General features: G+C 43.7%; 1 protein-coding gene across 1 annotated transcript; it reads left to right on the plus strand.

The window, feature by feature from the left end:
• Positions 1–3,541: 3,541 nt before the first annotated feature.
• LOC123395951 (ribonuclease H2 subunit A) lies at positions 3,542–7,913 on the plus strand. Its single transcript, XM_045090974.1, has 8 exons — positions 3,542–3,695; positions 3,971–4,042; positions 6,460–6,583; positions 6,656–6,743; positions 6,847–6,984; positions 7,136–7,223; positions 7,308–7,428; positions 7,524–7,913. Exons 1-8 carry the CDS (start codon positions 3,590–3,592, stop codon positions 7,702–7,704), a joined length of 918 nt encoding a protein of 305 aa, XP_044946909.1. The 5' UTR covers positions 3,542–3,589; the 3' UTR covers positions 7,705–7,913.
• The last annotated feature ends 6,528 nt before the right edge of the window (positions 7,914–14,441 follow it).

Here is a 14,441-nt window from a genome sequence, read left to right on the forward strand (position 1 = left end):
GTTGAGGGAGAGCACCGGCAGCGCGACGACGCGGTGGCGGTGGAGCTACGAGGGATTCCGACGGAGCTTCTCCAAGCTGCGCAGAAGAGGAGGAAGAACTGGGCTGCCTGCGAGAGAGGGAGAGATTTCTGTGTGTCTCCAAAGGCCAAACCCTCCACTATATATAAGGGGAGAGGGAGGGGGCGCCCCTTTAGGGTTCCGACCCCCAAGGGGTGCGGCAGCCCCCATCTAGGGCTGGTGGTGGCGGACAGGAAGGGAGGAGGGGGTGTGACGAACCCGAGATGGGCCTTGGGTCCATCTGCTTTAGGGTTCCCCCCCTTCCCTCTCTACCTGCACCTTAGGCCTTGGTGGGAGGTGCACCAGCCCACTCTGGGCTGGTTCCCTTCCACCTTTTGGCCCATGTTACCCTTTGGGCTAGTGGCCCCTCCCAGTGGATCCCCGGAACCCTTCCTGTGGTCCCGGTACGTTACCCGTGACGCCCGAAACATTTCCGGTGTCCAAAACCCCTCATCCTATATATCAATCTTCACCTCCAGACCATTTCGGAGCTCCTCATGATGTCCGGGATCTCATCCGGGACTCTAAACAACCTTCGGTAACCTCGTACACTATTCCCATATAACCCTAGCGTCATCGAACCTTAAGTGTGTAGACCCTACGGGTTCGGGAAGCATGTAGACATGACCAAGACACTCTCCGGTCAATAACCAACAGCAGGGTCTGGATATCCATGTTGGTTCCCACATGTTCCACGATGATCTCATTGGATGAACCACGATGTCAATGATTCACTTAATCTCGTATGTAGTTCCCTTTGTCTATCGGTATGATACTTGCGCGAGATTCGATCGTCGGTATCCCCATATCTTGTTCAATCTCGTTACCGGCAAGTCTCTTTACTTGTTTCGTAGCACATCATCCCGTGGCTAACTCCTTAGTCACACCGAGCTCATTATGATGATGTTCTACCGAGTGGGCCCAGAGATACCTCTCCGTTCACACGGAGTGACAAATCCCGGTCTCGATTCGTACCAACCCAACAGACACTTTTGGAAGATGCCCGTAGTGCACCTTTATGGTCACCCAGTTACGTTGTGACATTTGATACACCCAAAGCACTCCTACGATATCCGGGAGTTGCACAATCTCACGGTCCAAGGAAAAGATACTTGACATTAGAAAAGCTTTAGCATATGAACAACACGATCTAGTGCTATGCTTGGGATTGGGTCTTGTCCATCACATCATACTCCTAATGATGTGATCGCGTTATCAATGACATCCAGTGTCCATGATCAAGAAACCATGATCATCCATTGATCAACGAGCTAGCCAACTAGAGGCTCACTAGGGACACTTTGTGATCTAAGTATTCACACATGTATTACGGTTTTCAGTTAATACACTTATAGCATGAGTAATAGACAATATCATGAACTTGAAATATAATAATAACCATTTTATTATTACCTCTAGGGCACATTTCCAACAAATAATCACTCCCACGCGTCGCCAATTGACGCGTTCTCAGCCGTCGCCATGTGTCGCGCCTGATCGTTCCCTTCGGATTTTTTGCAAACGTTTTCGGTTTTTTAGATTGATTTTTTTGTTTTTTTTTCATGAAAGGCACGGTTTTGTTTTTGCGAGAGGCATGGTTTTTTCCTTCGCGATAGGCATAGTTGCGACTCTCCGAAAATAAAAAAACATGTTATCTGATTATTTTTTCTATTGCTAGAGGCACGGTTTTGATTCCGCGAGAGGCACGACCGTGCCTCTTGAAAAGGGAAAAACACGTTTTCTGATTTATTTTCACCACATGCATGGTTCTGCTTCCGTAAGAGGCATGATTTTGCCTTTGCGTAAGGCACGACCGTGCCTCTCGGAAAGAAAAAACATGTTTTTCTTTTCCGCGAGAGGTATGGTTTTGCTTCGTGCGAGACATATTTTTGCCTTCGCGAGAGGCACGACCGTGCCTCTCGTAAACTAAAAAACAAGTTTTCTAATTTTTTTTCTATTGTGAGAGGCACGTTTTTTCGTTTTTTTTTAATTTTTTTTATCAAAAACTATCAATATGAGATCAATTTTGAAGACCTTGACGTGAGAAACCCAACGGTGAAAACGGTTCGAGATTTGGACGCACAATTTAGGGGATAAAACATTTTGAAAATACAGATCTATGAAAAAAGAAAAAACTCTAAGGATGTGTGCCACTTATCGCAACATGGGTAGATGTGAGTGATCTTTAAATGAAGCATTCTTTAATTAGTGATTTCGTATTCGGAGCGTGAGCTTCAAGGGAGCTCCTAGCCTGCAGTTTCAAGGGAGCTCCTAACCAGCACTGCAGGCGCCCGTTAACAATCTAGCGTCATCGCTGGCATGGGCCGGCCATTAGTACACTCGCGAGTTGTCAGGTTTTTCTTTGTTATGTTGTTTTTCTGTTGATGTGGTAGGAAAAAACGGTTCAGATTTTCTATTTGTTAAAAAACAAAAAATATGAAATAAAAAGAACTTTATAGATTTAAACAAAAATGTTCCTTCATTTGAATTTTTTTTTCATATTTTATAAGATGTTCATCAATTTTTCAAAGAGTTCATCAATTTGAAAACAAATTCATTGAAATTGACAAAAAGTTCAGCTAATTTGAAATTTTTCATGAAATTTTTAAAAAGTTTGTCAAAATTGAAAAAAGTCCATAGGAATTCAGAAAAAGTTCATGTATTTTTAAAAAAGTTCATTAATCTGAAAAAAGTTCATAAATCTTAAAATAGTTCATCGATTTTGAAACAAATTCATCTTTTTACAAAAAAGATGTTCATAAATTTTTAAAAAAGTTCATCGGTATTCAAAAATTTTCATAGAATTTTAATATTTTAAAAGTGTTTCCTTGATTTTCAGAGAAAAGTTAATTAATTTTTAAAAATGTACATCAGTGTTAAAAAAAGTTCATCGATATTCAAAAAAATTCATAGAATTTTCAAAAAAACGTGAGCAGTCGTCTAGATGGGCAGACCCATTTGCTAGTTAACGAAATGCACGTTAACTAACACCTGCGGCGCTAAATAGGAAATGCCGAGCGTCTATTAGGGATCGCCCTTTAAGCAGAACTGCTAGAAGGTGTATTGGGCCGATATAGCTGGATGTGTGTATGGCTGTTTAGCCGTTTTCCCGGCATCATGTCTATTCCGCTAAAAGCTAGTATAATAGGATGACGTAGACGAGCTGTAAGACTTAAAATAGTATATTTGTGATGAGTTGAAAGAGAGAGAAGAAGGGAGAGAAGAGAAGCGGGCTACAAACTAACAGCCGGCTGTAACACGTGCTCCTAGACACTTTGTGAGAGAGGATGATGAGCCTTGTATTAATAAAGTAGTACTCATTTACATCTACCTATTATATTTACGGACTATAAGATTGGCTGATGACGTGTTAGCATCATATAGCGAGCAGTTGGCTACTATTGACCATGCTCTAAATAAAAAAATAGGTCTACGATCTACCCGCGGGGTTCCCTGAAAAAAGGTCTACCCGCGCGCAGGTGCGACTGATATTTCACTCATCAAAAAAAGAAAAAGGAAACCTGCGACTGAGATGGCGACGGCGGCGGCCACGGCGATAGCGGCGGCAGCTCCCGAGTGGGCCACCAAAGAGCCTTGCCTCATGGGCATCGACGAGGCTGGACGCGGCCCTGTTCTTGGTAAACCACCTCTTCTCTGTCTTGCTGTTGATTTTAGCTTTCAGTTTGGCGAATTGAGCCACGCATATCCATTCGCCTCTTCTAGATCTGCTGCAAGTTATTGCTGATAACCCGTTTCCACTGAAAGATAGAATCTTTCTCGCAATTTTATCTGATCTGCGCGCATCCCTAATGAAATTTCTGGAGCAGAACTCGGATTTGCGAATGATTAAGCAGAAATATTAGATGTGTTCTTTCCGAAAAGAATCATAATTTCGTGTTTATCGCTCCCGCAGGTCCCATGGTGTATGGCTGCATGTATTGCGCGCGATCCTACCATGACACTCTTGCCACCCTCAGTTTTGCAGGTCTCTACTCATGCCTTTTTTTGTCTTTCATAAATTTAGTAGTCTGCTTGACTGCTGTGCTTGTTGGTACTGCCTGGATTGCTCAACTGCCTACATTTTTTGATAAAGAGTATATATTAATATCGCGAAGATATCAATTACACCCAGCCTCTGCAACAATGCAATGGCATGACGGATGCACACAACCTAAAAAACCCGAAGAAGAAGCTAAAAAAAGAAAAGTCCTGCTACAAAGATTCAGTATTTGCAGCAGCAGCACAACCACCACCAAGACAACACCTGACGTCCAAGTACTCCAAAAACGATGCCTCCAAGAAGGAAACAGTGCACTAGCACCGTCGTCACCCAATCGTAAATCTTCGGTTTTCACCCTGGAGATAATCCCCACTCTCAAAACAATGTCTTCAACAAGGCCATTGCCAGGCACAACCAATTAAGGCCTGACCTTGAATTTTCACCCTGAAAGGTAGGACCTTGAACTTCACCAGTGATGTCGCCCCTACTTACATACCACTGCTACAAATCCCGAAACTCCAAGCAAATTCCTCAACGGCGTAGGCTACAATCACCATTACTAGTCATTCAATCTCGGCTTTCTTGACATTCTCCGCCTTTGACTTCACCATAGAGGAAAGTATCTCTTGATGGAAGCAAATAGCAGAGCTTCGCGCCTCTCCCTCCTTAATGGAGAACCAATGGGCATGACCGAATTCCAGCCGATCCAGCAATCTCCAGGCATAACATGCACATGGGAGTTTGCCGACGAAGAGTTCCGGAACCCGCCACTCCGGCCAGACCAGAAGTACGGGCATCTGGCAGATCTTTGCCTTGGCCCAAGAGGAACCCTAGGACCGCCACCATTATTCAATCACCCCAACAGGACCCACCATTGCCGTAGGTTCCGTGCCGTCGCCTTCAGCCAACACCGTACGTCTGCCCCCCTCAGCCCATCGATGCCACCCTGCATCGCGCTGACAGTCGCCGTGCATGGGCGAGCGCTGCCACCTCACTGCCAGACCACCCCCGCACGAAGGGAATCCGGCAGGCCGTGCCATCCCAGCCGCCCGTCTTCAACAACCATGATGCGGCCGCCACCACTGCCACCTTCGGCGGCAGCGGCCGGTGAATGTTGACGCAGTAGCCGGACGGAGAGAGGGGGCATCGCCAGATCGGATTTGGTCTGGTTAGGCCGCACACGGGGATGCATCGGAGCGCCGCCGTCACGGATCCGGCCGAGAGGGGTCGAGCTCCATCCCTGGAGACAGAAGGCCGCGCAGGAGGAACGAGGACGATGGTGGAGGGCTCCCGGCCAGATCCAGGAGTGGCGGGGAGGGGGGGCTCCTGCATGAGGGAAAGGAACCACCCCGCCGCCGCCATCCTTGGGCGCGGCGCGGCTTCGCCGGCCGGCCCTCCGGCAGTGGCGCAGCGGGGAGCGGTGGTGGCGGAGGTGACCTAGGCGGCGGCGCTGGTTTCCCCCGTGTCGCCAGACGTGGGCGACGCGGGGGCCAGGACGTGAGCTAAATGACGTGTGGACTACATACAGACTGAAACATGTCGATATACGTCCGATTCAGGAAAAGGTTAGAACATCTTATATTTGTGAATGGAGTGATAACATTTAGCTTTCATGAGCAAATTACTTGCATCCTGCACCAAGATGCAAATCTGGAAACTGGATCACATTATCATTTAAAGACCAAGTCTCGTATTAAGTTACCACGCTCAGTACTTTGGTTGATTTGGGAGGAAAGAAACAAGCATAGTTTCTTAAAACCTGATACTATGTGCATGAACCTGAGCCCTTCAGTTTATGGACAGAAGAAAAAAAAAACTATGGTACAGACATCTCGTTTTTGGTACAACCTGATTAATTGTTGCTATCCTCCCCACCTCCTTTGTCTCCATTCTTGTACTCCCTCTGTTCACTATTATAAGATGTTTTGGATATTTCAATATGGACTACATATGGACTGGAATGCGAACTAAATGTGTCTACGGACATCCGATTTAGAAAAAAACTAGAACATCTTATAATAGTGAACGGAGGAGTAGTTCATAAGTGCTTCCGTGTACTTCTTATCTGAGTAAAACATCAAATAGTAGTTTTAGTTTTAAAAACAAGCTTCTGCCATTTGAGAGCTCCCACATCTATTTCTTTGCACCGTGCATGAATTTCAAACTTTAGGGTTGTCAATTCTTTAATTTATTTAGGTAGTTTTACCATGTTTAATATTATTCCCCAATCGTCAGGTCCTAGAGTAGCATGGTAATGCTGCTTTCCATGAGTACTGAATTCGCTAAAGCGGAGGAATTAAAATAGTAGTTAACAAGTTGTGAAATCGCCAGACTCTTCAGCAGTTCCATTGCTGATTTACCAGCGAACTTGGTTAGCTTATCGTTCTTCTATTCTTGAATAGATTCGAAGACCTTGAAGGAGGAGCAAAGGGAGGAGCTGTTTGAAACTCTGAAGACGAATAGCTCCATTGGGTGGGAGGTTGATGTCATATGCTCGAAAGTGTTATCCGCCAAAATGTTAAAAAGGTATGCTTCAGTACACTATGAACTTCAGATCTCAACCTTCTTCAGTAGATTAAAAGTCTTCTTGATTGTCAGGACAAAAGTTAATCTGAATGAAATATCCCACAATTCTGCAATGGGCCTTGTTAGAAAAGCTATTGATAATGGAGTTCTACTGACAGAGGTAAGTTATTTTGTTTTTGAAATGGTATTCATCTAGGCAGATAACCTTTCTAAATGGAAATGTTCACAACATAGTTTGAATAATGGTGTACCTTGTTGCAAAGGTCTATATCGACACAGTTGGAGATCCTGAGAAGTACAGGGTCAAACTTACTGAAAAGTTTCCAGGCATCAAATTTGTGGTTGCCAAGAAAGCTGATAGCCTCTACCCTGTTGTTAGTGGAGCAAGTATAGTTGCAAAGGTATTCCTTCGTGAAAGTTTTCCTATGCGGCTACTTTGATGCCCGAAATAAAAAAACAAATAGTAGCGTCTAAGAGTCAAGACTCATACATAGGGGCTCTGTATTGTTATGAACTTTTTTAACCAAGTTTGGATATGTTTATGCATTGCAGGTCACTAGGGACAGAGCCTTACGAAACTGGGTCTTTGATGAAACAGCTCAGAATATGCACATGAACACTGGATCAGGTTATCCAGGAGGTAACCTATTGCTCCTGATATATGATGTTGTCAATGTTTAGTGCATATGACTGTTTTTAAAGGTCTTCCTAACTGATGGAGCAGATCCTAATACTATACAATGGTTAAAAGATCATAAGCATCCAGTATTTGGTTTCCCAACTTTGGTGCGTTTTAGCTGGGGAACTTGCACACCATACTTCAAGAATGGAGTTGAAGTCACATGGTAAGTTTGGATTCAAACCCTTATGCTGCCGCGCTTCGGTAATAGCAAAATGTGAATGACCACCACTATGATTTGTGTCATGTGATCACTTGTAGGGAGTCTGATGAAGTTGATGAAGATGCAGCTAGCTATGGAAGCGCCAAGAGACAAGTCACATTGTCGAGCTTAGGATTCACAGGGTTCAAAAGGAAGTCCGAGGAGATCGAATCGAGTGGAAAGGGTCGTTGTAAGTTCTTCCAGGCTCGTAAACTCGAGCTTGTTAGAAAGTTCCAGTGACCTGCACTAGGTCAGTGCATCTTCCAGATTAGAGATTTGATTTTATCGGGATCAGTTTGTATGTTTATTCTGCATGGAACACTTGCAAGTCCAGTGAAACCGATGTTCCGACCCGTTTCCAAGATCAGCCACGAATTGGCTTGCTTTTAAGCAGTGTAATACTAGCAGTCATGGGAGTTTCAGCAAGGAAATGGCATGCTGTATCTGCATCCTGCCTGTCTCTTGTGTAGTCGATATCTTTCCAGATTGGCATGCTGGGGGGACTCGTATATTTGCAGTTCAGGAACATGTGGCAGCCATCCTCGTCAGTCTGCTGTGTAGGGCAACGGTGACGGACCCGGATGTTCGCTCGTAGGGGCAGGCTGTTGTGGTCAAAGCGCCACAGGATCTTATTTATCTTCGGAGCCACAGCTGCCAAATCAACTTCCGGGGCGAAGCATACCCAATCGTTTGAAATGCTACAGCAGGTGGACTCGCTTGTCTTTATAAAAAAGAAAAGAAGAAGATGAACTCGCTTATCAAGGATATCGGGTGGTACCATATTGGCCGGGGCTGATAAAGGATTATCGATGAATCAGCCATTTAACTGACTATCGGTAACTCATTTATCGATAGGTTACCTAGGGCCATATCTATATATCCAAGGTTACAACATGCATTGTACTGAATGCCTAAATATGCAATCTTAAACTACATAGCAACAAGAGTGTTACCTTCAATGACGGAGCCAGAAAAGTTGTATGAGGGGGAACAATTGTTGTTGCATAAACGTTGGGGAGGTCCAGAGCAGCTAAAATACCAATTTCTATTCTTAAAACATCATATTAGTAGATCTAATAGTGTTGTTTTATCAATGTTGGCCCAGGCCATGGCCCCAACTCCTCTTGCAGCAGCAGCAGCAGCACAACAACAACAGTAATCAACAACAACAAATTATACATCACTATCTAACATCAAAGGAGAGCAGCACAACAGTCATACTATTTGTACATTCTTGGCATTGGAGAGCAGTTTTGTGCCAAAATATGTTGCCGAGATGATTCGCCCCAACTGATAATTCAGCAGCAGCAACAACAACAATACCAACAATATCAGTAGTAATAGTAACAGTAATTATACATCACCAAGTAGCAACGACAGAAGAACGTGACGATGAAGATCAAGCTTGGAGTCCCTCGAATCGTAGATGAACAATCCCGTAAATCGAAGACCGAAAGGACGTCCTCGCTACTTGGTTGCAAGTGTACGGTCTTCGAGATCTGGCAGCGCTTCGCCGTCTAGAACTAATCATCGCCGAAGAATTAGGAGGAGATTAGAACCACACCGTGCTTCTAATTGTGAGGATTAGGAACTAGACCTGGCTCTAATTAGCCAATTAGGACCAATTAAAACTAGAACTAGATTAAGCAAAGGAGACTCCAAAACTTGTGTATCTCAATAGAGCCAATACCTCAAGTATATATAAGTTGGAGGAGAAGGGAGGGGCGGCCACCAAGGAGGGAAACCCTCCTTGGGGCGCCGACCAAGGGGGTGGAGTCCAACTCCTCTCATAGTCCAATTGTGCCCCACCACAAGGTAGGGGGGGGGGGGCTCCACCCCTTGTGGCCAAAGTTGCTTTCCACCTATTGGCCTTTTTTAGGCCCGTTGATATTTTCTTAAATATAAAATTGTTCTAAATACTTTCACACCATTTTATATATAATTTAACATCTGTGGAAACAACTTTCACCTATATATATATTTATCGGTAATACTCCGTATTACCCGATACTTGTCTGAAACCCTTCCGGTGACTCGAGAACCTCTCGAAACTATTCTAAATATTAATGAAACAATTGCATAAATAAATCCTCGACACTCTCATCCTACTAACACTCAGCAAAACGTGATTACCTTAAGGTTGTAACCCCGTAGGTGCGGTAACTCGTAGACATGAACGAAACTCCTTCGTTCAACGACCGATAGCGAAACCGTGGACGTCCATATTCGAGTGAACCATTGGTTACCACGTGACATTCCCTTTGCTCCGCAATACTTTAGAATACGTGAGAATCATCGGTATCCTCTTGAGTCATCTGCATGCTCGTTATATTGTTATTCTCGTTACCGATTTTGTTCTTCTTTCTCGTTGATGTCTTCCAGCATCCCGGTGACTTAGTCGCATGTGTGTGGCGAGACGATGATTGATGATGTCACACTGAGAGGGCCCTAAGAATATCTCTCCATCGTCGGAGGAGCAAATCTGTTAGAGCATATCTCTCCATATGTGGTTTTGGTAATTGATGAAAATTCCTATGGACTAACGGTTGTCTTAAGTTATATTTGTAGGATTTATCCATATGCACTTCTTGAAGTCCATCTGTTGGGTTCAAGGAGTTTATATGATGACCAAGGTGGTATTCAAGGTATCATCCAAAGAATGGTCATAGAGATACAAGGTTGATCAAGATCATCAGACAAAGAGTAAATCAAGATGATCAACACACAAAGCGTACAAGATGTACCGAGAGGGATCAAGTGATCCCATGGTATGGTAATCATTGTCCATTACGTATTTGTGTACTAACCCATGGTCTTCGTGAGAGTTCTATGTGGGGTTAGGTGTGTTTCCATGGTCTTGCGTCAAGAATAAGATCTTATACAACCCATGGAGGATGACGTCAAGTGGTGGAGGATGGTGGCAATGGACTTGTGAAGATATGCTGAAGAGCGGCTCACCCATAGTGTGTATGGGGGAGCAATCAACTAGTCTTCATCAAGACAACGCAATCAAGAAAGGTGGTCCATCTCGAGGAAGCCAAGATCATCGTCATCTAGCTCAAGAGGACGAGGTGCAAGGTATAGGTTTTCCCTTGATAGGTTTTCTGTTTTAGGATAGATTGTCGTACTATCAAGGGGGGCTCTCAAGTGAGTAGCTTGATCGTATCGTTTGTTAAGAGCTCAAACCATTTGCATCCTTGCATCATACTTCTTGGTTCTTGTTTGTTGTTTCTCTTTGTGAGTTTTAGAGCTTATGGTCATCATCATGACAAGCTCGAGTTCATCGAAAACGGAGTCCATATGCATCTTCTATGATGTTTTTGATGTTGGGAGTTTTTACCGGTCTTATTCGAAGAAGGGTTCTCACCATTTTCTTATGAGCATTTTCTCACTTGCTTCTAATTCATATTTCTATCAAGATTGTGTTAGCCCATGTCGTTAGCTTTCCAACAAACTTGGTTTCGTTGAATTCGGAGTCTGTATGTGAAAGTTAAGTCAATTTCTATGGCGAGTAGTAGTACCGCTTGTGCCGAGCAGTAGTACCGCTCCGTCGGACTTTATTTGCGCATCCTTTTTGCCACGACATGGCTGGTGAACCTACCGAGCGGTAGTACCGCTCCCACGAGAGGTAGTACTGCTCCATCGGACTTTATTTGCGCATCCTTTTTGCCTCAGCATGGCTGGTGAACCTACCGAGCGGTAGTACCGCTCCCATGAGCGGTAGTACCGCTCTATGCGGGCTCTGAAGCACAACGGCTGGTTTTTCCCCACCTATAAAAGTGAGTCTTCTTCCCCATTGAACCTTATCTCTTTAGCTCGTGTTCTTCCCGCATTGTTGACCTTCTTCGAGCTTGCTAACTCTCAATCCCTCCAATGATTCTTGCTAGTTCTTGAAAGAAAAGAGTGAGGAGATCTAGATCCACATTTCCACCAATCACTTTCTCCTCTAAGTGAAGGGAATCCCTTGGGTCCAGATCTTGAAGTTCTTCGTGTTCTTCTTCATTCTTCCTCTCATTTTCCTCCCTAGCATTAGTTGCTTTGGTGGGATTTGGGGGAGAAGGACTTGGATACTCCATGTGCCCTTGCCATTGCATTTGGTGCATCGGTTTGAGTTCTCCACGGTGATACGTGGAAGTGAGAAGTTGAGAAGCTTATTACCTTTGGGTACTTGGTACCCCTAGAAGCTTGGTGGTGCCTCGGAGCTCAATCATTGTGGTGTAAAGCTTCGGGCAAGTGTCGGGGTATCCAATTAAGTTGTGGAGATTGCCCCGAGCATTTGTGGTCACCTCGAAGCCATATGCCACTGTGGTGAAGCTTCTTGGTGTTGTTGGGAGCCTCCAATTAAGTTGTGGAGATTGCCCCAACCTTGTTTGTACGGGTTCGGTGACCGCCCTCAAGGGTCCCTTAGTGGAATCACGACATCTTGTATTGTGCGAGGGCGTGAGGAGATTACGGTGGCCTTAGTGGCATCTTGGGGAGTATTGTGCCTCCACACCGCTCCAACGGAGATTAGCATCCGCAAGGGTGTGAACTTCGGGATACATCATCGTCTCCGCGTGCCTCAGTTATCTCTTACCCGAACCCTTTACTTATGCACTTTACTTTGTGATAGCCATATTGTTTCTTGTCATATATCTTGCTATCACTTAGTTATTTATCTTGCTTAACACAAGTTGTTGGTGCACATAGTGTTTTGTGCTTGAAAAATTAAACGTTAGTTTTATTCTGCATTTGTTCAAGCCTAAACCGTAATCATTTTAAAGCGCCTATTCACCCCCCTCTAGGCGACATCCACGTCCTTTCAATTGGTATCAGATCTAGGTCTCTCTTTATTAGGTTTAACCACCTAGAGAGTAAGGATGTCGACTAGGGGTTTAGGATTCTCTGACACTCTTAGTTTCGATGGCACAAATTTTGATGTTTGGGTAATTCGCATGCTTAATCACTTTAGGTTCATGGACCCAAATTTGGAGCGAATTGTAGATTTGGGTTTTTCTCCTCCAAAGGATTCTCAAAATATATCTTTAGAGGATGAGAAAAACTCTTATCTCAATGCTCAAGCTTCTAATGTGCCTTTTGATGCTTTGAGCAATGTAGTTATATTTCAACTCATGCCATTCCGGGATGCTCATGAGTTGTGGACAAAGCTTCAAGATAAATATGGTACGTCCAAGATTTGTGGGAATGATTGTTCTCCCTCCACCTCTGGTCGTGTGGTCTTCTCAACTTCATCTACTTCACCTACATGTGGATTTTCACAAGGTAATGATATGGTGAGTAGTGGAGATCATTGCAATGATGATAGTGGGCTTATTGTCGATGATCCTTCATCACTATATTATTGCAATGCTTCATCTTTGGGTGTTAACACTTTGAGCACTCTAAATGTTTTACATGCTTGTGTTGATAGTCCGTACATATCATGTAAAAACTGCTTGACTAAATCTCATGACGATATGCTTTCTATATTTTGTTGCCATGATAAAAATGTATCTATTTCCTCAAGTTGTTGTGCTAACAGTGTAGAGGAAATCCATCACTCCATGGAACAAGATTTGGCCTTAAATGATGCTTCAAGGGATCCCACATCATCATCTATTGTTTCTCACTTTTGCCTTATGGCTAAGGCTTCAAAGGTATCTCCTACTTTGAATCCCAATATATCTCATGATGATGATGTTGATGACAATAAGGATGAGGATAAAGATGAAGAGAGTGATGATATTGCATCCTTAAAAACTAAGGGTGAAATGATTTTTAAATCTCTTTATAAGAATAAACTTGCTTGTTCCAACTTCTCGGAAATCATGTCTATTGCCACTGAGGGCAAGAAATACACTGAGGAGTTGGAAGCTCATCTTGAGGAGCATGAGGCCACCATTGAGACAATGGAAGGTCATGAGCGTGATTACGCTAATGAGATCACGGAGCTATCTCAAGCTCTTGAAAATGAACAAACCACCAAGGAATCTCTTGAGGAAACCTTTGCTCTAGAATTATCTATATTAAAGGAATCCCATGATAGAGCTCTCGAGGTGGCTAATGATTTTAGAACTAAAAATGATAAGCTTGAAGTTGCACATGCTAAACTCCTTGAGGACTATGAGCACCTCGAAAATGGCTCAAGGGCTATTAAGAGTTCGCTCATCGAACTCAGCGAGTCCCATGCTCAACTTTAAGCTTCATATGCTAAAGAGCTTGCCAAGTTGCCTTCTCCTCTTATTTCTAATGATGATGCTTGTGCTACTAACTCTACTTCTTGTGAAGCATCCATTTTAAAGGAGAATGTTGAGCTAAGGGCTCAACTTGAGTTGCTATCTAGCAATTATGGGAAATTGGAAGAAAGTCATGTAATGCTCACAAGGTATCATGATGATCTTCTAGCGTCCCATAATGTGCTAAAGTTAGCTCATGAGGCTATTACTACCAAGGTAACATCAAGTGAGCCTCATGTGGACAATGGCACTACTTCTAGTCAAAATGCTATATTGCCATGTGCTAGTCCTCGCAATTCTTCTACTCATAATGTTGCTACCTCTTGTGATGAATTACTTTCCTTTCCTTGTTGCTCTAACAATGAAGCTTATACTTCCTCTAGTACTTGTGTTGATACTAACCATGTAGAGGAAATCGAAGAGCTCAAGGCCCAAGTCACTTCCTTGAAGAAAGACTAGGAAAAGAGTCATGAAGGGATGTCCACACTCAATAATGTCTTGTGTGGAAAAAAAATCCCCGAATGACAAAGATGGACTTGGATTCAACTCCAACAAGAAGAAGTCCAAAAACTTCAAGAAGAAGGGCCAAGAACAAGTCAAGAATTCGGCCAAGATTATTTGCTTCAAGTGCAAAATTGGAGGGCACCATGTTAGATCTTGCGCACTAAAGAAGAAGCCCCAAAGTCACAAGCAACAAGGGAAGCGGCCACAAGTTCAATCACATACTCAACTACAAGTTGAAGAAAGGCCTCTTTCCAAGAA

Source organism: Hordeum vulgare, chromosome 5H (genome assembly GCF_904849725.1).
Source record: "Hordeum vulgare subsp. vulgare chromosome 5H, MorexV3_pseudomolecules_assembly, whole genome shotgun sequence".
NCBI lineage: Eukaryota > Viridiplantae > Streptophyta > Magnoliopsida > Poales > Poaceae > Hordeum > Hordeum vulgare.